The sequence below is a fragment of the Protopterus annectens genome, chromosome 5.part0, assembly GCF_019279795.1.
Source record: "Protopterus annectens isolate FY-2018-M chromosome 5.part0, PAN1.0, whole genome shotgun sequence".
NCBI classification, from domain to species: domain Eukaryota; kingdom Metazoa; phylum Chordata; order Ceratodontiformes; family Protopteridae; genus Protopterus; species Protopterus annectens.
In genome coordinates this window covers 261,641,183-261,667,325 of record NC_056735.1, presented here as the reverse complement: position 1 = coordinate 261,667,325, position 26,143 = coordinate 261,641,183, and the positions used below count along the sequence as shown (strand labels likewise).

General features: G+C 44.4%; 1 protein-coding gene across 2 annotated transcripts in view; it reads right to left on the bottom strand.

Annotated features, from left to right (window-relative positions):
* The window catches only part of PKNOX1 (PBX/knotted 1 homeobox 1), a 1,629,974-nt gene that overhangs the window by 1,235,885 nt on the left and 367,946 nt on the right, over positions 1-26,143 (bottom strand). For both annotated transcript variants that reach the window (XM_044072234.1, XM_044072235.1), the window contains exon 4: positions 22,882-23,055. In XM_044072234.1, coding sequence (XP_043928169.1) covers positions 22,882-23,055 — 174 coding nt within the window. The remainder of the gene's footprint in view (positions 1-22,881; positions 23,056-26,143) is intronic.

Here is a 26,143-nt window from a genome sequence, read left to right as displayed (position 1 = left end):
GCATTTTGTTCTTATCTTGAGACATTCTATGTTGGCATGACTACAACTACATTGCCAAAAAGAATAAAGGAATATTTATATTCTAACAAAAAGAAGGATGAAAATAAGAAGTTATGTACCTACCATAATGTTCCATGTTAGTTGTCTTCTTCTCGCCTTCTTTCTTGCTGGATGGGTTCGGAGCCAATCCTCGGCTCCGACTCGGCCAATACTAAAAGCTCGAGAGCTAATTCCACCGGCTCGAGGCTCCCCTATATCCCACAATGCTAGGCGGTAACTACTCAGATCTCGTTTGGAAGCTATGCCAAGCAATACTATTCTCCAAGAATGGAGTAACAAATTTCAGAAGAAGAAACACAAAGAATTCCGGTCGGTCTGTCCAGGCTTGGGGGAAGGAGGGAGGGGCCTTAAGAAAGAAGGGAAGAAGACAACTAACATGGAACGTTATGGTAGGTACATAACTTCTTAATGTTAAGTTGTCAATCTCGCCTTCATTCTTGCTGGATGGGACCGCGTCCCTAGCACCTTATCCCGGGTGGCCTATCGGAACAGACTCTTGAGAACAGTGGAACCAAAATTGGCACGGCTTCTGGAAACCATGTCCAATTTGTAATGTGAAATGAATGTATGAGGAGAAGCCCAGGTGGCTGCTGCACAAATTGAGTCTATTGGCAACCTGTCCTGAAAAGCTATGGATGTAGCTAATGCCCTAGTTGAATGAGCTCTAGGTCTTGAGGGTAATTTCTGATGCCTGATCTCATAGATGAAAGTGATTGTAGACGTGAGCCATCTAGACAGAGATATTTTAGTGACTGGAAGGCCCAATCTTCCTTCTGCATATGACAGAAATAATTGATCAGATTTCCTGTGTTGTTTAGTTCTGTCCAAGTAATATCTCAGTTGGCGATGAACATCCAAAAAATGCAGCTTTTGCTCTGACCTATTTGAATAGTTGGGGAAAAAACTGGGAGATCAATAATTTGGTTTAGGTTAATTTGAGAAGAAATTTTTGGTAAAAAGGATGGATTAGTCCGGAGAGATACCCTGTCTTTGTGAAAAACTAAGTAAGGAGGGCAACTGCATAGGGCATGGAGTTCTGATACTCTTTTCGCTGAAGTTATAGCTACGAGAAAAAGTGTCTTCCAAGAAAGCAATTTCAGAGAACATGAAGCCGCTGGTTCGAAGGGGGGAAGAATTAAAGATGCCAGAACCAAGTTTAAATCCCATTGAGGCGGAGGGTCTTTGAGGTTTGAGAAGAAATACGCCTCTTAAGAAGGCTTTACAGAGTTTGTGAGCCATGATGCTGGATTCTGAGACACCAACATGAAAATTTGATATGGCAGCCAACTGAACTCTAATGGTTGATGCGGAAGATCCTAAATGAAAGAGTTCTGCTAGAAAGTCTAAAACAGACTGGATAGGTGCAGTAAAAGGATCAATGTTTTTCGATGATGCCCAAAGGGAAAAACGCTTCCATTTACTAGTATAAATCTTCCGGGTAGAGGATTTATGAGAGGCTATCAAAATATCTCGGACCGAGCGAGATATTGAGGGAAGCCTGGCTAAGGTAGGAACTGGAGGAACCACGCTGTGAGGTTCAGGGAAGACAGAGATTGGTGCAGCTGACCCGACTGATGGGTAATCAGATCTGGTACTGGGTCCAGATGCCAAGGCTGCTCCAAAAGGTAGTGATGTATCTGTCGAGACCAGTAAGGGGCAATGAGGATCATGGTCACTCTCAAGGTGATGGCTTTCTGAATTAGTCGAGGTATCAGTGGAAAGGGGGGAAAAGCATACAGAAGTCCCCGGGGCCAATCGTGGACTAGAGCGTCTCTGGTGGGATGGCCTGGTAACGGGAAGAGCGTGAAGAAGTCTTGACACTTGCTGTTTTGGGGAGTAGCAAAATGATCGCAGCAAGGATGGCCCAATCTTAGAAATACCTCTTCTAGGATTGATTTCTTCAGAGACCACTCGTGTGGCATGAGAATTGCTCTGCTCAACTTGTCTGCAATGACGTTGGATTTCCCGGGAATATGCGTCGCTATCAGAAAATGCTGAGAAGAGATCGCCCATTGCCAAAGTCTGAGTGCTTCTCGACATAAAGTGTATGATCTGGTTCCGCCTTGTTTGTTGATGTACCACACCACGGACATGTTGTCCGTTTGAATTGCAATAGTCCCTTTGGGAAGAGAGTCGTGAAATGCTTGCAACGCTACAAGCACTGCTCTCATCTCTAAGACATTTATGTGCAAGTGGCACTCGAAGGGTTGCCACGTGCCCTGGACTGTCCTGCCCTGATAATGCCCCCCCCCACCCGATCAGGGAGGCATCTGTTGTCAACATGGCAACTGGGGGGGGGGGGAGTGAAGGGTCTTCCTTGGAGAAGTTGAGGAGACGTGACCCACCAAGACAGATGATTCTTGCATACTTGAGTTATCAGTAAGGTATGGGACATTGGAAGTCGTTGAAAGGACCATTGGGTAAAGAGCATCCATTGGAGGATCCTCATGTAAAGGTGAGCTAACGGGAGAAGGGGAATAGCTGCTGCCATGAGTCCTAATACCTTTAATACTAGTCTGGCTTTGACTTTGACCAATTTCAATAGAAGGGATACTTGGCTCCGGATGTCTAAAACCCTCTGCTCTGTGAGTGTGGCTGAAAGAGTCTGTGTATCTAATTTGGCGCCTATGAAATTAATAGACTGACAAGGCGACAAGGCAGATTTTTCGAAATTTAATGAAATGCCTAGAGCTTGACAGGTTTGCATGGTGAAATCCCTGGATAGGAGAAGCTGATGTCTGGTGGTGGCAGTAAGGAGCCAGTCGTCCAGATATGGAAACACCTGGAATCCTTGGCACCTCAAGTGAGCCGTGACCACTGCCATGCATTTGGTGAACACCCGGGGGGCTGTAGTGAGACCAAAGGGCAGGGCCCTGAATTGGTAATGACTGGCTCCCAGCCTGAAGCGGAGATATCTCCTGGAGCGTCGGTTCATTTTGATGTGGTAGTACGCATCCTGAAGATCTATCGAGCACATCCAATTGTCCTGACCCAAGAAGGGTAGGATGGATTGAAGCGTGACCATCCAGAATTTTGTTTTTTTGACAAACTTGTTTAAGTGGCTGAGATCTAGAATGGGTCTCCAGTCCCCTGTTTTTTTCGGTACCAAAAAGAATTTGGAGTAGATTCCAGATCCTTGCTGGTCTGCTGGGACTAATTGGATGACTCTTTTTGATAGCAGCTTTGACACCTCCAATGCTGCTTTTTCCCTTAGACCGGGTGGAACGTCTGGAAGGGATCTTTTTGGTTGGGTTGGAACGTGAATAAAGGGAATTTTGTAACCCTCGGATATGATCGACTGTACCCATTTGTCTTGAGTTAGGGAAAGCCAGGCTTCTGGGTACAGTGACAATCTTCCCCCGACTGCCTCCGAAGGCGGACAGCCGGGCAGCCCCTCAGGGGTGCTGAAAGGGTTTGTCAGAAAACAACTCTCTACTACCCTGGTTTTGCGGACCTCCTCTGCCTCTGGGGCGGCGTCTATTATTATTCCCCCCTCTGCCTCTAGAGGGGAATCGGCCTTGTGCGTCAGATGAGACTCCCTGGGATTGTTTTCGGAACCACATCTTTCCTCCCCTCTGACCTTTGGGATAAGGTCTAGAAGGGGTGGAAAAACGGACTCCTACGGCAGAGAGAGTCTTACCTTCCACCTCGCACCTGGTCAATGCATCCTTCACCTGTGGACCAAACAAAGATGATCCATCAAAGGGGGAATTGGTGAAGGACGCCTTGAAAGGGTCCGCAAAGTTGCATAGCCGCATCCAGGCGTGCCTTCGTAAGGCAACTCCTGTACCTGCAGATCTACTCGCTCCATCTGCTGCGTACGAGACTAGCCGCATGGAGGAGTTCACAATTGAATTTAGGGTTGCCAACTGGGAGTTCATTGTGTCTTTGAACCCCTCAGCTGTAGGATCCTTCAACAGTTCACCCATATCCTTGAGTAAATCTCTTTGGAGACGGGTGAAGTGGCATAAATAGTTCAGCGACCGCATAGAAAAGGTCGCTGACGAAAACATCCGCTTGTCGTACCTGTCCATAGTCCTAGATTCCTTGTTAGGAGGATGGACAGGAACTGAAGGATCAGCTAATTCCTTCTTTGTGGCCGCAGCCACCACCATGGCATCAACTGGGACACCTTTGGATAAAAACTGTTTGTCTGAGGGAGCAGTGATAAATTTGGATGGTCTCCTCGGGGTGGGTTCCACTGAGTCAGGAGCCGACCAAGCCTTCCTTGCCACCACTTCCATAAGGGGGTCAAAGGGAGGGGACACCCAGGAGGTAGAAGGGCGAGAACCAAACGCCTCAAGATACACTGACTCATCCTCCGAAGGGTTAAGGGCTGTCCAATTCCCCCTCTGTTTGAGGATTTCAAGGATGTCCGCAAAGGAGACATCCTCAGAGGGGGAACGAGGGGACCCTTCGGATTCCTCTAAGTCAGTGTCAGAGGTGATAGACTCAGGGGAGTCAATGTGCTTCCTCTTGCACTGCCTCTTCCTAGGGGGATCTCCTGCAGGGTCAGGAGAGACCTCGGAAGAGGAGGAAATTCCCAATGGGGAAACTTGAGGTGTTGGTTCTCTGCGGTGTGAGACAAGGGGGTGAGTAGAAATCACCGCAGGCACTGTAGATGGAGGGGCTGAGGGAGCCGACCGTGGGGCAGAACCTGGTTCTAGCACGCTCCGCATGACCTCGAAGGCATCCCTGTCAGGCAAGGTCTGAGGCCCTCGCTCCGAAGAGACAAGGACCCCCCCCGGCACCGACAGAGATGGCTCCGAAGCCGATGTCGGAGCCGAACTCACCAGCGCCGAAGCCCCGAGAGGGAGAGCGGGGTCGGACAAGGGTCCGATGCCACTCGCCCCCTCGGAGCCGACGAGGGAAGCTCGGCACCGAGATCCCTCCACAGAGGAGATCGGAGCAGACGACGGAGCCGAAATGGAAGGTATCGGATCCGACGCACCGACAGTTATGGCTCGAACAAGCCTTGGCTCCGAACTCGAAGGAGTCAGAGGAGGAATGTAATCTGGAACGGGAATAGCCAATGACTGATGAGTCGGGCTATGGAGTATTTGGGCCAGTGCCTCGGACTTAAGAAGTCTACTCACCACCCTCTGCAAATCATGGTCTGACAACCTGGAAGACCGAGAGGAATGGGATTTGTGACTCCGCTCCGAAAGGAGAGGGGACCCTGGTGCCGAGTGTACAGATCCAATGGAGGGGGACCTGGACCTCTTTCTGTAAAATGGCTCCGATAAAGGTATCGGAGCCGATGGGACTTAGCTCGGCTCCAGCCGAAGTAATGGTAAGAGTAGATCCGATGGAGGGGGATCTAGACCTCTTTTTGGAAAGTGGCTCCGATGGTATCGGAGCCGGGGAAGACTTAACAGCCTCGGCTCCAGTCGGAGCCGAGGTAACAGTTTGAGGCCTAAGAGCATCGGCTCCAGCCGGAGCCGATGTTGAAGCCTGCTTTGACTTCTCCACCGTCGACTCAAGAGCAGGAGTCGACTGCTTCGAAGTTTTAGAAGGTTTCCCCGACCCAGACTGAGTCGGGGGGCCTTCAGGCTTTAACAAGCCCCTTAAAATGAGCTTGTTTTTGCGTTCCTGCAGGACTCGAGGGCTGAAACCATGACAGACAGCACATGAGTCCTGCAGGTGCACAGGCCCCAGGCAATACACACAAGAAGTGTAACCGTCTGTCAGAGACATCTTCTGACAGCACGAGTCACACTTCTTGAAGCCTGAGACCTTATCCTTAGACATTAAGGAAAAAAAAAAGGCTGTCTCAAACACACACACAAACACTCTACACTAACAATTTAAGAGAAGTAGCCAAAAAAACACACACACACAAGCCCCTACAACACTACTGAAAAAAGGGGGCTAGGGTGAGGGAAAGGCCGAAGGCCTAGAACAACAACAACAAGTAGGGTGGTGGGATCAAAAAATAGGGTCGATAGAGTTAAATACTAAGACTAACAATAACAATGTATAAGATAAAGGAAAAAAAAGGGGAAATTAGAACTACCTGAAAGGTAAAATACACTAACCTGCCTGAGCCGGTAAAAAAGCACCTCGTCAGCTATAGCGGCAAACGAGATCTGGGTAGTTACCGCCTAGCATTGTGGGATATAGGGGAGCCTCGAGCCGGTGGAATTAGCTCTCGAGCTTTTAGTATTGGCCGAGTCGGTGCCGAGGATCGGCTCCGAAACCATCCAGCAAGAATGAAGGCGAGATTGACAACTTAACATCAATGCTTTATTTAAGCATACTATCTGCAAATTCTACAGTAAATTTTATTTTAGCGTTTTATATAACATTTCACTTGACTATAGGGGTGGTAATTATTAGGATTAATTGAAAACTAACTAAGGAAATGTTATAGCTGATCAATTTACAAGAAGACAAATTTCCGGGGTTAAACTAAACTAATATTAAGTGTTTAAGAGATAGAAGGCTGGTTAACAAAATGTAATAAAACAAATTATAATTAATTACAAAATAAAGTGCCAGGAAAGAGAATTAATAATTGTTTGTATTTTATAGAAGATATGTATTTTAGCTAAATATTCTTAAAACATTCATATTTTGTGTTTTATATTTTGTGTTACATATTTATAAAAGAATACAATACATCCAAAATTTAGAGTGGCTATAAAATCTTGGCAAGTAAGCTAATTAGATGCTTTAAGTGAGTGTGTATAATGATTGGCTACCAACAGACATGTGGGTGTATAAATATGTTATTCAAACTTTTTAATTATTGTGAAGTAGTCTGGTTTATTTTGTGGATGAAAGCTCTAAATAAATTACACTGAATTCATTGGGTTATGCTGTCGTTAGTGTTTTGTTTTAGTATAAATTCATTCCTTGTTATCTAAACTAGGTGGGAGAACCAGTACTGCATGGGCCAGAATAGGACAATTAGGACCAACTACCCTGGGGGAGGAGTGTAGGAAGGAAACCATAGAAACAGACCAATTCGATCTAAGCAGAAGTCATCATCATCTACTGCCAAAGCATATTGTTTAGATTTCTCCAGAACTTCCTCAGATGCTTACTGCTCAGAAAGCCAAATAAATCTATCTATGGTACACACAACCAGTTCATGAGATCTAAGAATGTACCCCTGTCCAGCACTCACTTGTGAAGATCTGCTGAGGTATTGATTAATTTAACTGCTGTATACTGCTCCTGAGCTGGCATACAGCTTGCCTTCAGGAGCAAACTGTATTCCAGAGCTTGTTCCCAAATTTACAAGATTAGCCTACAGAGGTAGTAAAAGTGTGGTCCTCCTTGTTTATGTGTCACTAGACTGTGGTATTGTCTGTTATGACATGCAGGGTCCCAGATCTGCAGACTGCCCTCAGAGCTTGAATAACTGACATCGTCCCTTAAGTTTATGTACACTGTTGCTTTCCTGGGACTCCAGCCGCCATACAATTTCACATACAAGCTATGTGCACCCCATACCAAGTTCAAAGTGTTACTATTTCTAACTTGCTGTACTCGCTACTCCAGCCCTTTACACAAGATTGGGCTGAACTGTTGCCAGGTATTCTTTAAGCATAAGTGAGGTTTCCTAATGTGCACTCTCGCTAGCAATGATGAGAGTATGGTGGATGACATGTGGCCCACAATATTCAAATATTCCCTGACTGTTACCACTGGTTTCCTTATAATGACCCAGAAAGAAGACAAAACAGGCTCCACTTTTTCTTGTGGTAGGTAAACATCAAGATGGGCATAGCTTGAACTTCTGCTTGTCCAGGGAGAAATCCATCCTTTTGAGGAAGTCTACGATGTACTCCATTACCCTATGAATTTCCTCCCAAGACTGTGGTGGAATCTGGCAATTACCCAAACAAGAGTAGATACGGATGTCCTTGGAGCTGCAGTGAGCTATGACTGATGTCAAGCATTCTGTAAAAACTCTGGAAGCTGAAACCAAACCAAAATGTAATCAATGGTGACCCTAGCCCCACTATTAACCTTAGATATTGCCTATGCCTTTGAAAATAGGGATATGGAGGTAGACATATTTGAGAACTGCAAAGATGGTAAAAGTGTGCTCCTCCTTGTTGAGAACACTGAGTGTTCATCATTGTCAGCAGTAGAGCCTGAGAGCCTAGGAAGAGCAAGAGGGCCTGTAGAGTCAACATCTTGAATTTGAGGAATTTTAAGACTCTTTTTAAGTCTTAATAATTTGGGAATGAGTTTTCATAACCAATCTTTTTGAGGGATAAGTCACAGCCTTCAGTAAAAAGTACAGTTTTGTACCTACCATAAATGTAGATGTTCGAGTGCTCATACAGCTGCAGTCATTACAGATGGGTTATCCTGCCGTCAGGCGGGTCCTCGGTCGGCCGAATTCCAAAGTCTAGGTCCGGCGTCGGTTGTTGTCGCTTCTTCCCTGACGTCAGTGCGGCAGGGGTATAAAAGAGGCAGCCGACGCTATTTTCTTCAGTTTTTCTTGCCCCAGATGTCAGGTGCCCCCAGAAGGAAGGCAGTGAAAAACTTCTCAAAAGCAGACTTCACTCTTCTTAAGACTGAGATGGTATCCTTTAAGCCCACTGTGCCAGTGGATACCACATCCCACAATGCCAAATCCTTCACAAATGTAAGCGTCCTGTCTGGTGGACCTCAGCCATAAACAAATTGTATAACAAAAGAAGGAAGCTACTGCACGTCAGAGCGAAATCCCATGAAGGGAAGACATCTCTGATCAACATCAGCAGAAAACTACGTTCTCTCATAAAAACATCCAAGGCAAACTTTGAGAGAAAAATCACTAAGGACACTAAAGATAACCACAAAGCCTTCTTCAGCTATGTTAGAAACCTGGGCGGAAACCCTCAGATATGCTCAGAGTTGGTTCACAACAACAAAAAATACACCGAACCCACAGATATTGCCAACATTTTGGCTGACAGGTTCAGTGCAAATTTCTCCCCTCCTTCACCCCCAAAAGAAGAAATACTTATCCCAGCTGAATGTAATCTCCCTGTCATCTCAGATGTCCAAGTGAGAACCGCCCTAAACAAAGCAAAACACAGCATCAATGGGACCTGACGGTATCCCGGGTGCGTGTTACGTGAACTCAAGAGGAGCTAAACCCACACATAAAATGCTATTTAACCTTAGCCTTACTGGGATATGTACCTGAACACTGGCGTACAGCAACAGTGGTCCCACTCCACAAGCGGGGTGCCTCTACAGACCCTGGAAACTACCGCCCCATAAGCTTAACTAGCCTGGTCTGCAAAGCTATGGAAAGAATCATTATGGAACTCATAAACAGAGACATATGGGACCTACAGACACTTGACCCCACCCAGTTCGGCTTTGTAATGGGCAGATCCTGCCTTTTAAACCTGGTTGACTTTTTCGAAACAGTCACTAGAGCCATTGATGAGGGCAAAGCAGTCCATACAGCATACCTGGACTTGGCTAAGGCCTTCGACACAATACCTCACTCAGGCATCATAGATAAGCTAAACAGCTTAAAAGTAAACCCTTGGGTTGCAAACTGGCTAAAGGACAGAACCCATAAAGTTAAAATCGCTGGAGTAATGTCAGACTCAAAGCCAGTCACAAGTGGTGTCCCACAGGGATCTGTCCTGGGACCCCTCTTGTTCGGCATTTATTTCTCAGATGTTAAAGCAAACATGGGAGGGCTGTGGCTGACAAAGTTCGCAGATGACTGCAAACTAGGCACCATAGTCGATACACCAGCAGACACACACATCCTACAAAAAGGCCTCACTGAAACGGACAACTGGTGCCGTAGTCACGGCCTTAAACTAAATGCCAAAAATGTATAGTCATCCCTTTGGAAAAAACAAAGTACCCACAAATTATCACATAGACAGCAACCCACTGAGTACGGAAAAAGTAATCAGAGATCTAGGGACCCAAGTAGACAGCGACCTCTCATTTGACACCCACGTTGCCAAAGTGGTTAGAAAAACATTCTACCTTGCACACCTCATCATGAAGGGATTCACATCCAGATCCAAGGATGTCATTGTACCCCTATATTCCTCCCACATCAGACCCATGATTGAGTACAATGCCCCATTTGGTATGTACCTCACCCGGCATTTGCAACAGCTGGAGAGACCACAAAAGTACCTCACTAAAAGGATCAAGGGTCTCCAACATATGTCTTATTCTGCCAGACTAAAGAAACTTCAGCTCTATTCAGTAGCATACCGCCTGCTCAGAGGTGATCTCTGCTTGATGTACAAGGCCATGTCCAATCAGGATCTGATGGACATGCTCCACCTCAAAAAATCCAAATCCATCAGGACCACGAGAGCTAAAGACTTAAACCTCGGCACAAGTATGAATAGGACATGCTGGAGGGATAGATTCATAACCCAGAGGCTTCCCATGCTTTGGAACAGGATCCCAGTTCGTATTAGGCAGAGCCCCTCACTGACTCTCTTCAAGAGAAATCTTGATGAGTGGATGGGAGATCGTAAGTTTACCCCAGGGGTCACATCTGTGTCACTGCTAGACAGGGGCACAGTAAACTAATTCTATTATATAAGGGGACCTTCATTGTGTCACTACTAGACAGAGGCACAGTATTCTAGATTTATTCTGTACATTTTTGTGCCATTTCATGGGGTGGCAATAGCCACATCACTATGGCTAGGCTTACAAATGCCCCAGGGCAGATAGCCTAGTACTATACTATGAAACTATGAAAACATAATATTATGCAAACATGCCATGTAGATAAATCAAAAACAGTAGTTGCAAGCAAATACACCATAAAAGAATACCCCAAATAGGTTGTATGATAAAGGTGTTAGTCATAAGACCTCTCCTAAGAGAGGATGGAGGGAGGGTAACCTGGACTGCAGCTGTATGAGCACTGGAACATCTACATTTATGGTAGGTACAAAACTGTACTATGTTCATCGTGCATACAGCTGCAGTCATTACAGATGGGTAGGATCCCAAAGCTAAGTAAGGGTGGCAGGCACTAAGTGGAACTAGGAGGGGTGAGGATGCCCTGCAGGACTGCTGTGGCAAAGCCCGCTCTAGATTTTGAGTATAGTGGAAGGTGGTAGTGCTTGGAGAAAGTGTGTACTGAACTCCAAGTAGCTGCTTCCAAAATGTCCTTGGTAGGGACCCCCCTGAGGAAAGCTGCAGAGGTAGCTGTATCTCTGGTGGAGTGAGATCTGATATATACAGGCACAAATTTTTCATGAAATTAATAACAAAAGCGTATGCAGTGGGCTAATCATTTTGTAATTGTCTGTTTGGAAATAGCCTTTCCTTGAGCACCTGTAGCATAGAACACAAAGAATTGCTCAGAATTTCTGAATGGCTTTGTTCTGTCCAAGTAATAACGAAGTTGTCTGTGAATGTCCAAGGAATGTAGTAGTCTCTCCCCTTTGTTCTGTGGATTTGGATAAAAGGTAGGTAAATGAATAGTCTGATTCAAAGCTACACTGGATACTACCTTTGGCATGAAGGTAGGGTTGGTTCGTAAGGAAAAGTACAGTTTTGTACCTACCATAAATGTAGATGTTCGAGGATTCCATTGCTGCAGTCCTGACTATTGGGTATAGTCCGCGTCCAGTCGGCCCGAATACCAGAGTATAAGGCTGACGTCGGTCAGGGCGCATTAGACTGACGTCAGTACGTCAGGGTACTAATGCGCATGACCGACGTCATATCCTCAGTCTTTTCTTGCCCCAGATGTCAGAAGACCCTAAAAAGACAAGTCCCAAAAAAAACCTGCACCAAAAACATGTACAATATATACAACAATATATACAAAAATATAAGCATGTAAACTCACCTACACAACCACCCCTAAATACAGAGGGGAAGGAGGGAGGGTAAATTGGACTGCAGCAATGGAATCCTCGAACATCTACATTTATGGTAGGTACAAAACTGTACTATGTTCTTCGTCTTCCATTGCTGCAGTCCTGACTATTGGGTAGAATCCCAAAGCAGAGGTAAGGGAGGCTGGCAAATTATAAGGAAGTAGGAGCTGACAACATGCCTTGCAAAACAGCTGTGGCAAAACCAGCCCTAGACTTAGAGTAGATAGGAAGGTGATAATGCTTAGAGAAAGTATGCACTGAACTCCAAGTAGCTGCTTCCAAAATATCCTTAGTTGCCACCCCTTAGAAATGCTGTTGAAGTGGCAGTAGCCCTAGTGGAATGAGGCCTAATCCCAGCTGGAATCTCCTTGCCATGATGGGAATAACAAAATGCAATGCAAAAGCCAATCCACCTAGAAATAGTTTGTTTTGACACAGGCTTGCCCTGTGAACTTAAAGCAAAAGAAACAAACAACTGCTGAGACTGCCTGAAATCCTTAGTCCTGCTTAAATAATAACGCAATTGCCTGTGTACATCTAAAGTGTGCAAAATCTTTTCCCCTTTATTTTGGGGGTCTGCATAAAAAGTAGGCAAATGAATAGTTTGGTTTAAAGCCACACTAGAAACCACCTTAGGCATAAAGGAAGGATTAGTACGTAATGATACCCTATCCTTATGGAAAATCAAAAATGGCTCTACTGCCATAAGGGCCTGCAACTCAGACACCCTTCTTGCAGAAGTAATAGCCAACAGAAAAGCAGTCTTCCATGACAAGTATTTCAATTCAGCAGTAGCCGCAGGCTCAAAAGGTTGTAGAGTAAGTTTTTCCAACACAAAATTGAGATCCCAAGCAGGAGTAGGAGCTCTACGTGGGGGTCTTATATTCTTTGCCCCTCTAAGAAACTGCTTAAACAAAGGATGCGAAAACAATGGTGGGTCACAATCATAGTGAGCTGAAATTGCTGCAGCATGAATCTTAATGGAAGAGAAGGACAAACCTTTGTCCAATAACTCAGTAAGATATTGAAGAGCCACACTCAAATTAGGCTCAGAAACCTGCAAATCCTTTGCTGTACTCCAAAATAAAAATCTCTTCCATTTTTCTGCGTACACTTTCCTTGTACTAGGTCTTCTAGCTTCCATAATCACATTTAAAACTTGTTGAGGAAGTTGAGACCTGTTGTGTTTCAACACAGAATATGCCAGGCTGTTAGATGAAGAGAGTGAAGCTTGACATTGAGCAGATGACCATCCTTCTGAGATAACAGATGAGGAATCAGAGGTAAAGGCCATGGAGGCTTCCTTACCAGACTCCGTAGTAGTGGGTACCAGTGTTGCCGAGGCCAATCTGGAGCTATCAAAATCATCCTTGGCCTGTCTTGTCTGACCTTTAATAGTACCTTTGGAAGAAGAGGCAGAGGAGGAAAGGCATACACATGAAGGTTTTTCCAACTGAAAGACAGAGCATCCACTTTCCAAGCTGTGTGATGAAACCCCTTTGTGCAATACTGTGGCAGCTGGTGGTTTAGTGGAGAAGCGAACAGATCTATGTCTGGAGTCCCCATGACACTGTCAATTTTTGAAATACATGAAGATCCAGTTTCCACTCGTGGGGATCCATGATTTGTCTGCTTAACACATCTGCTAAGGAGTTCTGTGCTCCCGGCAGAAACCTTGCCTGAAGAGTTAGTTGCAAGCTTAGCGCAATCTCCCATAAAATCATTGCTTGCCTGCATAGAGGATAAGAATGTGTTCCCCCTTGCTTGTTGATGTACCACATGACAGTTGTGTTGTCTGTTAGAATCAACACCTGCCCTGGAAGAAGTAACTCCTTGAAAGCCATTAATGCAAACTGGACTGCTAACATCTCCTTCATGTTGATATGTAGATGCTGTAGTCTGGCAGGCCACTTGTCTTGTATCCACTTTCCATTTAGATGAGCTCCCCAAGCAATGTCCGAGGCATCTGTCGTTAAAATCTGACTCGCCTCTGGCCGGGTCACAGAGAGTCCCTTGTTTAGGTGACATTCCTGAGCCCACCACAAAAATTCTTTTGAAGGCAAGGTATTATTTGAATGACAGTGTCCAAATCCTGGCAGTGCTGTGTCCATACATTTTGAGATACCATTGTAGCTTCCTCATATGCAGTTTGGCATTGGGAAGCACCAGAATACAAGATGCCATGAACCCTAATGCTTGAAGGACTGTCCTTGCAGTCAGCACGGACTGATGAGATAGTTGATGGAAGTAAAGTGATAGACTCTTTTGTTTGTCCGGGGTTAAAAGGCCATCTGGGCTGCTGTATTCAGTCTCACACCCAGAAAGCACATGTCTTGAGAGGGTACTAGACTGGACTTTATTTCGTTCACAGAATACCCTAGGCATCTTAGCACTGCTATGACATATTCCAGATGCTGTAGAAGGTCTTCCTTTTCTTGAGCCAGAATCAGGCAGTCGTCCAAGTAAGGATAGATTTGAATTCCTTGAAGCCTGAAGTAAGCTATCACTGGAGCCAGAACCTTTGTGAATACTCTGGGCAGTAGATAAGCCAAAGGGCAATGCAGAGAACTGATAATGAGAATTTCCAGCTCGAAACCGCAGATATTTCCTGCAAGTTAGCCTTATAGGCACATGAAGGTAAGCTTCCTTGAGATCTAAAGTTACCATCCAGTGATCTTTGCCCAGCAGAGGTAAAAGCTGTTGTAACGTCAACATCTTGAACTTGGGAATGTCCAGAAAAGTGTTGAGGAGAGATAAATCCAAAATTGGTCTCCACGTGTTCCCCTTCTTTGGTACTAGGAACAGGCGAGAATAAAATCCTAGGCCCCTTTCTGATACAGGGACTGGCTGAATGGCCCCCATCTGGAGTAACTGAGAAACTTGCTTGTGAGCCTCTTTTCTTTGTGGAGGAGGAACGTCTGGCATGCCTTTGAAAGGAGGCATTGTATGGAAATAAAATCTGTAACCGTGGTGAATGATATCCAACACCCATTTGTCTTGAGTAATTAAATCCCAATTTTCTTTGAAAAGAGACAGTCTTCCCAAAGGAGCTGCCAGGCGAGAATCTACTGGCAGCTGAAAAGACAGGTCATTGGGTCTGTTTACGAAAGGACTGACCCTGCGCTCACCAGAAGTCTGAGCAGGTGAACTCCCTGTTCTAGGCCGAAAAGAACCTTGAGCCCTGCCCCTACCACGTCTAGACCTACCCCTAGACTGGGAATCATAAGCAGGATATGTCCACCCCTTAGCAGGCCAATTTCTACTAAACTTGGTGGCTGCACCTGCAAAAATCTTTAACAGTTTGCATAGACTTAGCTTTGTCCTCCATTTTCTTTAAAACTGCTTCCACAGGCGATCCAAACAACACATCAGACTGTAAAGGAGCATCCAAAATCCTTGTCTTAACATGCTCAGCTAAATTCTGATCCTTCAACCAGGCATGCCTGCGAAGAACAGAACTAGTAGCAGCCACCCTCGAGGAGGCCTGTACAGCATCAAAACCACATTGCAAAGAATGCTTACCCACTTGTTCAGACACATGAACCAAATCCAGCAACTCTTTACACTCAATACCTTCCGCCAAAGCATCCACCTTAGATTTTAATTGTGAAAGGAGATAATTCTGATATTTTAGCATGTGAAACTGACAATTCAATGCTCTCATGGCTAGAGTGGAAGAAGTATACACTTTCTTTCCCCACCTATCCAAAGCCCTTGCCTCTTTATCAGTGGGAACAGGATTTTTAACCACAGAAGCTTTAACACCTTTAGGCCCTTGAGAAATAGTTTCTGGGTCCGCCCTAGGACTCTTAAACAAATACTTATGAGCTTGGGCACCCTATAATACCTATCAGGCTTAACAGGAGCAGGAGGCAAAGAGTCTGGGTTCAGGGAAGCCTCTGCAAAAACATCTTCCACCACATTCAACACAGGAGGAATAGCTAAGGGCCTATGCTGGGGAAAAACAAGAATTCCCTAAGCCTTTTCCTGGAATCAGAGTAATCCTGGCCTTCCCATTTAAAGTGCTCCCTCATGGAATGCAGAGTCTCTGAAAATGAGAAATCCTCAGGAGGAGAAGCTGTAGGAGTGGAATCATCCACATCAGAATCAGAATAAGTAGGATACTCCTGCAAGTCTTCCATGAAGACTCTGAAGCCTCTGAACACTGTTCAAAACTATCAAACTCGGTTCCACCCTAGGCCTCTTATCAGGCGGGGCATAGAACCTCTAATCATAGTAATCAAATCTTCTGCCATTTTAAGCATGTGTTTCTTAGGTACAGAACCCGAAATGCTAGGAGAAGCCCCCACTGAAGCTGAACTAGGCCTACCTCTCAAAGAAGTTTTGGCAACAGAAGGAGAGGCTCTAACTACCTTGGGAAGAGAGGGAAGAACAGTTATCTGAGAAGCCCCTCAGCCTGGCCTACCTCCTGAGAAGGCACATCCTGTAACAGTAAGGTTTCTGCCTGAGACTCCATGGAAACTCCTGGCAAAACCTCTGGCTCCACTGAGCCTTCTAAAGAACCGGCGTCCGGGACTGCCGGTTCATCAACCCTAGGCTTCGCTGTTTTGTCCTTGCGCTTCTTGGGCCAAGCGGCGCCGGAGCATCCGGCGGCATTTTATAATTGCAACGCTTCCCAAACACTAACCTGGCACAGTCTAACCTCCTCTTAATAGTGCGTTTGTTAAACCTAGCACAAGAGCGGCAACCAACAACGTCGTGCTCAGGCCCTAAACAAGGTATACACAAGGTATGATAATCCCTATGAGGTATCTGTTTCCCACAAGAAATACAGTTATTCACTTTTTCTGACATCCGGTTAAATACTGAGGCAAGAAAAACCAAAATGTTCCCCAACGGGGTACTTAGCCAACTCTGTTTCGGTCTGAAACTCCGGTTTCGGAAATATTTCAGAACGCCAACCTGCACTCGCAAAACTGCTTCTGCATCGGACCATGCGGCAAAAAAGACTGGGGATATGACGTCGGTCATGCGCATTAGTACCCTGACGTACTGACGTCAGTCTAATGCGCCCTGACCGACGTCAGCCTTATACTCTGGTATTCGGGCCGACTGGACGCGGACTATACCCAATAGTCAGGACTGCAGCAATGGAAGACGAAGAACATCTCTGTCCTAATGGAAAATGATGAATGGTTGCACAGCCATGAGGGCCTGTAGTTCCGAAACCCTGTGTGCTGAGGTAATAGCCAGAAGGAAGGCTGTTTTCCATGACAAGTATTGTAGCTCTGTTGAAGAAGCCGGCTCAAAGGGAGGCCGGGTCAGCTTTTCCAATACGAAGTTGAGATCCCAAGCTGGGACTGGTGGTTTCCGTGGGGGGTTTTATATTTTTTGCCCCTCTGAGGAACTGCCTTAATAGAGGATGTGAGAATAAAGGAGGATCTGTATTGTATTGTGCAGAAATGGCTGAAGCGTGGATCTTGATGGAGGAGAAGGAAAGGCCACTGTTTAACATTTCAGCTAGGTACTGTAAAATTTGAGGTATATTTATTACCCAAGGGTTCTGGCCCTTTTCTTGATTCCAGAAACAAAATCTTTTCCATTTGGCTGAGTAGGCTTTTCTAGTAGAGAGTCTTCTGGCCTCCAAGATGACATCCTGCACCTCCTTGGAGAGGAGAGTCTGTTGGGAAATTATGGTATTCTCCATGCAGCTAGATTTAGGGTTTTGAGCTGGCTGTGATGGGTTTTGTAGTTGTGCTGAGTCAACAGAAGAGGGACTAGAGGTAGGATCCATGGTGGGGAGTGTGTCAGGCTCTTTAGGAGAGGATACCAGTGTTGTTGTGGCCAGTCTGGAGCAATGAGAATCATTTGTGGCCTCTCTGCTCTGGCTTTTAATAGAACTTTGGTCAGTAGAGGAAGAGGCGGGAAGGCATAGACTGTCAATGTTGTCCAATTGAAAGAGAGTGCGTCCACTTTCCAGGCCTGTGGATGATAGGTCCTTGAACAAAATTTTTTCAACTGGAAATTTCTGTGGGTAGCAAATAGATCTACGTCTGGCTGTCCCCATGCCTGAGTTATCTTTGAGAAGACTTGAGGATGCAACTTCCATTCGTGTGGGTCTGTCATATTATATTTCTGCTTAAGTTGTCTGCCAGTGTGTTTTCCTTCCCTGGCAGGAATTGTGCCTGTAGTTGAATTTGCAGTTCCAGTGCTGTGTTCCATAGGGTCATGGCTTGCCTGCACAGGGGGTATGAGTGAGTTCCCCCCTGTTTGTTTATGTACTACATGACTATGGTGTTGTCTGTCCTTATCAATAGCTGGCCTGGATGCAGTAGGTCTTTGAAGGTCATAAGAGCATTTTGCACGGCTAGCATCTCCTTTTGGTTGATGTGTAGGTGCTTCTCTTTTTGGGACCATTTTCCCTGAATGCACTGATCTGCCATGTGTGCTCCCCAGGCGTAGTCTGAGGCGTCCGTTGTGATGATTTGAGTTGCTTGAGGTACACAGAAAGGGAGACCTGTGTTTCTTTGGCATGCTTGAGCCCACCACAAAAATTCCTTTTGAAGGCATGGAATGAGTGGTATAATTGTTTCCAAGCTGTGGCTGTGTTGAGACCATAAGTTTTTTAGGTACCATTGTAGTTTCCTCATATGCAGCTTTGCACATGGTATTAGTAGGATGCAAGACGCCATAAATCCCAGAGCCTGCAGGACTTTCCTTGCAGTTAATCTGGTGAAAGTTGCCATTTTGTTGAAATATTGAGACAGTTGCCCTTGTTTGTCTGGTGTGAGGTAGGCCATCGGGGTGGTTGTATTTAGGCTGGCACCCAGAAAATTTTCTGTTGTGAAGGTATTAGTTTTGATTTCTTTTTGTTCACTGTGTATCCCAGGTAGTTTAACAGTTTTATTACAAACGCCAGATGCTGCAATAGAATGTCCTTGCTGTCCGCTTGGATCAGGCAGTCATCCAGATATGGGTAGATTTGTATTCCTTGTTGTCTGCAGTAGGCAATTACTGATGCCAGGCATTTCATAAACACTCTGGGCACAGTAGATAAGCCAAAGGGCAATGCAGAGAATTGGTAATGGTTTGAACCTGCAAGAAATCTGAGGTATCTTTTGCAATCTTGTCTGATAGGGACATGCAGGTATGCCTCCTTGAGGTCCAAAGTTACCAGCCAAGACTCCTTGCCCAGCATGGGAAGAAGCTGCTGTAATGTGAGCATCTTGAATTTCGGCACCTGTAGATATGTGTTTAGGATGGATAGGTCTAAGGTGGGTCTCCAATCTTTGTCTTTCCTTGGTACCAGGAATAGTCTGGAATAAAAACCTTGACCTTGTTCTTTTGCAGGTACCTCTTGAATCACTTTCATAGCCATGAGAGTGGAAATTTGTCTTTGTGCCTCTGCCCTTTGATTTTGTGGCAGGTTTGGCAAGCCTCTCATTTTTGGAAGGGTGTGAAAGTGGAAACTGTAGCCTCTGTCTATAATGTCCAGAATCCATTTGTCTTTTGTAACAATGTGCCAGTTTTTTTGAAAATAATGCCAGTTTTCCGCCCAAAGGTGCTGCCATTAAAGCTTTGTTTGGCAGGCATAGGGGGAAGTCATTGTGTCTGTTTTCTAAATGACTGTGATCTATCTTCTCCACCTCTTGGGGTTGGTGCTTGCCACTGTCTAGCTCTGTAAGATCCTTGAAGTTGTCCTCTACCCCTTGGGGGTCTGTATCTGCCCCTTTGAGATCTGTCCATGGCTGGAAAGGACCAATTTTTTGAAGGCCAGTTTCTGCTGAAGCTTGGAGGTTGTACCTGCAAGAAATCTTTTACTGTTTGCACAGATTTCGCTTTTTCCTCCATTTTCTTTAGTACCTCCTCAGCTTTAACACCAAACAATACATCTTTTTGAAGTGGTGCATCTAATAACTTTGCTTTGACATGATCTGGTAAGGTTTGCTCTTTGAGCCAAACATGTCTACTTATAACAGACCCCATGACAGCAGCTCTACATGAGGCCTCTAAAGCATCAAAACCACACTGCAAGGTATGTTTACCCACTTGCTCTGCTCCATGCAACAAATCCTGCAACTCTTTCAAATCTGGTTGTTCTGTTTGTGTCATTTTGCTTTTCAATTGAGATAACAAAAACTGTTGGTACTTTAACATATGAAATTGACAGTTTAATGCCCTCATGGTTAAAGTGGCAGATGTATACACCTTTTTCCCCCACCTTTCTAATGCTCTGGAATCTCTCTCTGAAGGTAAAGGGTTTTTAGCAGTAGAGGACTTTATTCCCTTGGAACCCTGTGAAATTGTTTCTGGGTCAACAGTATGGCTTTTATAAAGGAACTGGTGAGAATCAGGAACCCGGTAATACCTGTCTGGTTTAAAAGGGGCTGGAGGTAAAGAATATGGATTAAGACTGGCTTCTGCGTACACATCATTCAAAATATCTAAAACAGGAGGGATAGCCAGGGGCCTATGCTGGGGGAGCAGTAGAAATTCCCTGAGCCTTTTCTTGGAATCTGAGTAATCTTGGCCTTCCCAGTGGAAGTGTTCCCTCAAAGTATGCAGGGTTTCCCCAAAAGAATAGACCTTGGGGGGGAGACCGTGGGAATAGACTCCTCAGCATCAGAGTCTTCAAAAGGGGAATAGGCATAATCCTGGTCCTCAGAATGGTCTGAGTTAATAGAAGCCTGGTCTGAGGAAGGTTAGTCTTCCTCCAGTCTGGGTCTTTTGTCAGAGGGGGGTTGAGAACCGCTGATGAGAGTTATCAAATCCTCAGCCATTTTAGGCATCTGCTTTTTAGGCATGGGGCCTTGGGAGGAGGTCTGAGGACCCTGTTTTTTAGTTTTCATGGCAGCTTTAGATTTAGTGAAGGATTTAATAGAGAAGGTGGAAGGCCTGAAGATGCCTTCAGAAATGGCAGGCCTCACTAAATTTTCAGTTTCCCCGCCAAGAGTAGCGTCGGTATCTGCAGTGGGAATGGAGATCGAGGAGCCTGCGACCTCGGGTACTGAAGTCACCAGTAAAATAGTTTCATCGGTAGTCAGGGGCTGCTGAGAACCGGAGAACCGGTAGTCGGCCTAAGCGTGGTCTCAGTACTCGGTGCAGACCTCGGATGTCGGTCCTTGTCTTTGCGTCTTTTGCTTAAAACTGGTGTCGGAGTATCCGACGACATGATATAATTAAAGTTTTTGCCAAAATAATGAAGGGCGAACTCCACCCGGCACTTAATAGTGCGATTGTTGAACCTAGCACAAAAACGGCAGGCCGAGACGTCGTGGTCTGGCCCTAAGCAAGGTATACAGAGAGAGTGAAAATCCTTATGTGGTATTTGCTTCCCACAAGAAATGCAATTATTAACTTTGTCTGAAATCAGTCTGAGGCAAGAAAAGTTTCCCCAACGGGGTACTTAGCTTAAAAGAAGACTTCGGCTGAAATACTTTCGTAAATCTCAGGAGCTGGCCGACCGGCACTTGCGAACTGCTTCTGCTTCGGGCACCGCGCGGCAAAAAAGACTGAAGAAAATGGCGTCGGCTGCCTCTTTTATACCCCTGCCACACTGACGTCAGGGAAGAAGCGACGACAACCGACGCCGGACCTAGACTTTGGAATTCAGCCGACCGAGGACCCGCCTGACGGCAGGATAACCCATCTGTAATGACAGCAGCTGTATGCACGACGAACATATCTGTCCTCCTGTTAAAAGGGAACAGGCTCTATAATTCTTTATAGCAGCACTTCTAACAGATTTCACAAGCATTTAAGGCAACCTAGAACCAGATAAAACAGCTCTATAAGGACACATGTTGAAGGCAATTCAACAAGCATCTTACAGTGCTTGGGCAAAAAATCCATCTTCAAAAAATAATTAAAGAAAAAGTGGAACGCAGCATTTTTCAAAAAAGGAGATGTTTAAAAACACAGCTGAAGTGTTTGTGTGTGTGGGGGGGAATCTCATGGCAGAATTGCAAGACCTGTACTGGAGAGTTCTGTAACTACGTTCACTGAAAAGCAAAAATGGGAAGCCTGACGCTGTAGTACTTTAGAGGACTTCCCTTACACTGAGATCTCAGCGTTACCATCTTACAGTTATAGGACTTGAAACTGCAAGTTTTGCAGGCAAAAAGTAAGGTAAGGGGTAAAATGAGGCATTACTATTCATGGGAATGGTGATAAATTTACACAAACACTTCCGTCTGGTGATATGGGTGAAAAGCAGTGGCATGGAGCAAAGATGCTTGGACACACAGAAGCATCTAGAAAAAAAAACAAAATAATCTATATTTTATGAAAGGGTGCAGACCAACTGAAAGATAACAAAATCTACACCATAACCAATGAAACTGTACTACTGTGATGTGCCCCCATGACCTCCACCAGCTTAATATAATAAAACTGAAAGCTGCTCCACCTCAGAGGTATTTCATGAAAATTAAATGAGTACTTTAATCACTTTATGACCAGGCAAACAGTTAAGTCATATCATGAAACGCATACAAAAATGATTACACTAAAGTCTTTATCTGTCAAGATTCTATGGACTTCTATTTTTCGGGCTGTATAAAAGTGGCACTGTAGGCCAGCAATTAAACTAACAAGTTTCTGCATTATTTCCCATTACATACATGCCATACCTCTCAAATGCCCGGATTTTAGCAGAATGTCCAGATTTTTGCCTCAAAATATCAGCCTGTTCCTCATAAAATTTTTGGTTTTCTAGCAAATGACTTGGATGACCTTAGGAATGAAATTAGTAAATAATGTTGTACATTTGAGTTTCAGACTTCATATCCTTTAGAAAATCCATGTTAATATATACCCTGTTATTCTAGCAACTTTCTAAGATTATAACAGCAATACTTAAAATCTGTCCCTGTTTTTGGGCATTTGTACCCCCATTATGACAGGCTTTGTCCAAATTTCTTGGGCTGAGGTTGAGAGATATGATACATGCAAACCTTTAATATAAAAAAAGAAACATTAATTCAGAATACTTTACTTGTATCCTGTTGAAAAAAATTACCTGAGGAGGCTGTACAGGAGAATACGGACTTCCTGGCTCCCCACTTAACAAAGTCTCACTGTTCATTTTTGTTTTAAGACAAGCAATATAGCGACTACAGAAATCTTTACAGAGTTCATTGACCTTCTCCAACTCTAACAAGTGGATACGCAGGACCTGAATAGCTTTCACCATCTAGAAAAAAACAAATAAAAAAGCACAAATAAACCATTAACTTTTTCTCACAGTTTTGCTAACAAAATTCTCTTGATACACAATGCAGAAAGGTAAATGTGCTTAAAGTAACAAAAACAGAACGCCTTTATATAGCATACACTACAGACAACTACTACATTGAGTTTTGAAATTATATCAACTATTATTTCACTCAGTTATTCTGGAAAAAAAAAGTTAAGTGGCATTTAACATACTAAAATGTGTAGTCATCCTCCCAAAAGCTGGTCTGCCTTAGGGAAAAATAACACACAAATAAAATGAAGTAGAAGAATTCAGAATGACTGCCTTAAGGTTTTTATTTATACTGGCACAACAGCAACTAACTTTTGACTCCTCATTCTCTTTCTGCTTCTGAGTGAAAAAAAAAGTCAATTACCTCATACTTGGGGAAAAAATAAAAAACTATTTTTGTGAATATTACAGGAAAAGTAAATACAAAACAGATTAAGTACTCACCATGTAAACAGAACTGTGAGAAAATCCTCTTGTGTGAGTGTCTGAATAAGACATTCCCTTCCTACTACCTTTAGCATGGTTACTTTTTCTCTTCAGCATTTACAGCTGCTGCTGGTACATGTCATGATATCATGCTCTGGACCACACAGCAAATCTAACCTGTAAGTCTTATCAGTTAACACATATCCAAAACGTGAGAACCAAGTATAAGAAAAACTAAAAGGAAAAAAAAGCAATACTTTCTAAGTGCATGCAAATGTATATTTGCCCAACTTACACAGAACTCCTAACAGCATCTCTGTTGGCTGGAGGGACTGCCCAGACACAAGACGCCTAAAAGGTAATATACACCCACCTAGTAGGACTCGCTCAGAAATTAACCAATACAGCGAGTAAATATCTGTTGTCTGACACTAAAAGTTCTTCTCACTACACGAATAATCTGGTCCTCCCAAAAGGCTACAGCTGAAGAACAGTCAAAAAGAGACAATTAAGATGGCCACATCATCATGAAGGAGAAGTGCCAAAAATTAGCTCATGACAACAACATTTTTTAAACAAACAGTACATGCTGGTTCATGACAACATTGGATCCTAAGGCTTTGACCGTACAGTCTGTATCAGGAGGTTGTGGTCTGGACTTGGCAAAAGAATTTGCTACCAAAAGCAGGAAACTCATTTGGTGCCACCCTTGGTACACAATAAAAAAAGTTTGAAAGCTTACAAACCGAAATGATCACTTACAGACAGCTTGTAAACTGGTAGGTCTTTCAAGCTACTTATCTACATTTAAAAAGAGGGCCAGTTTAACAGTTTAAATGCTGTCTATTAAGTAACTGTGAATGCTTATGTAACAAGTTGAAAACTCTCATCTTCATTGCCCCTACAAGCTGGAACCTGGGGCAGGTGTCCGATTTACCTTACCCTGGCTACAGCATTGTGGCATTCCCTCAGTTGTATGGTGCCCCAAATCACAGATGTCATGCTTACAAGCCAGTACAAAATACTAACATAATTCTACACCTGCACAGCAAAGATGACATGTCCATATGCTTCCCTAGCCCGTCTAACACTCTGGATTCCTTATCTGGATGATGGAGAGCTGGGCTTTGGAGACTTGCAGAGTTTGTAAGGGTACAATGGCGTCAGACATGGGAGTATTAGACAAAAAGTCCCAGTGCCTCAGGGAACAAAAGATGTGACCCTCTCTTTTAGGTACTGAAACCATTACTTCAAGGTTTTCTCAAGCCACATTGGTGGTATTCTTGATTATGTCAATAAAGGCGGTACCATCCAGGAGAATTCCTGACTGATCAGACATACAGGTATTCAGCAGACTCCACTTCAGGAAGACAATGGATCAGTGTACCCCACTGTCCCATTACATTTGTCCCAGGTATTCCCCAAGATGAAGTCATAATTCTCATCTACTTTTGCAATGGAAAACCCAAGAGGGGGGGGTCATTGTTTATTCTTACACTGGGCTTTCTGGGACTTCTACAGAGGGGGACAGTCTGAAGAAGAGAAGAAAATTTTCCTCAGATGCCACAGTGAGGGGCTCTAGAGGGACTGTATCTCTGACCTGCTGCTGAGTGACAGGTTAGAAAGTTGATACTGCAGGAGTAGACTGTTCCAGTAGACAAGGAAAAGGCACTATGGCTGGAACATACAGCACAAAAGCGAACTATAGCAAGGCTGTCTGCTGGTCTGACACTGAAGCTGAGAGCTCCATCTCCATTAACAGACTTGGTGCCCAAAACTTTGGGCTATGGCAAGTTGCGACCAACAGTGATAATGACAGAAGTGGCGTCAATATAAGCACTGACAACCTGAAACTTGGCATCAGTACTGAGACCAGCATCAGTGCCTACAATAATGGTATTAACAAGACAGAAATCAAAGAAATGCCAAACATCAGGAGTAATGACACTGAACCATATGGGTTCATGGGTAACTAGTAGGCATGTAGTTCAGAAGACCACTGAGGAGCTTAGCCCAATTTTTCCAGCTATCGAAGAACATGTTTGGCCAAGCAAACTGCTCAGAGTTTCACAGTAGGCAAAAGGTGGCTGAAGGAATCAAACCATGGACTACAGGAAGCAACTTGTTAACAGCTCATAAACCACAGACTACAGGAAGCAGTTTGTTAACAGCTTATACCCTTAATCACTTGCATTACCACCACTTACTAAAATCAACACTGTAATATTTGACATCAAAATGGACCCCAACCCTGGTATCACTACTAAATGGATCAGACATGGCACCCTCAATACCAGTATCTTCTGAACAAATTGTGGCACAGGCAAGAAAAGAGCAGGCAACTCAGATAAGCATAAAAAAAGGAGATGCCCCAGCTCCAACAGCTAGAAAAGGGAAGAGCCAGTATTCAACACAGCTTTTGTTTACATTTTATAATTAATGTCAAGACAAGCAAGAGAGAGAGCAGTGCTGGGAATAGATGGCTTCAAGCTTTTTGGATAACAGGAAATACCCCAAGCCAGTTGTGATACAATTAAACAAGTCAGCTTCACATTTACAGACAAAATTATTCACAGACCATTTTTTCAGAACTGTTTTATCCACAGTA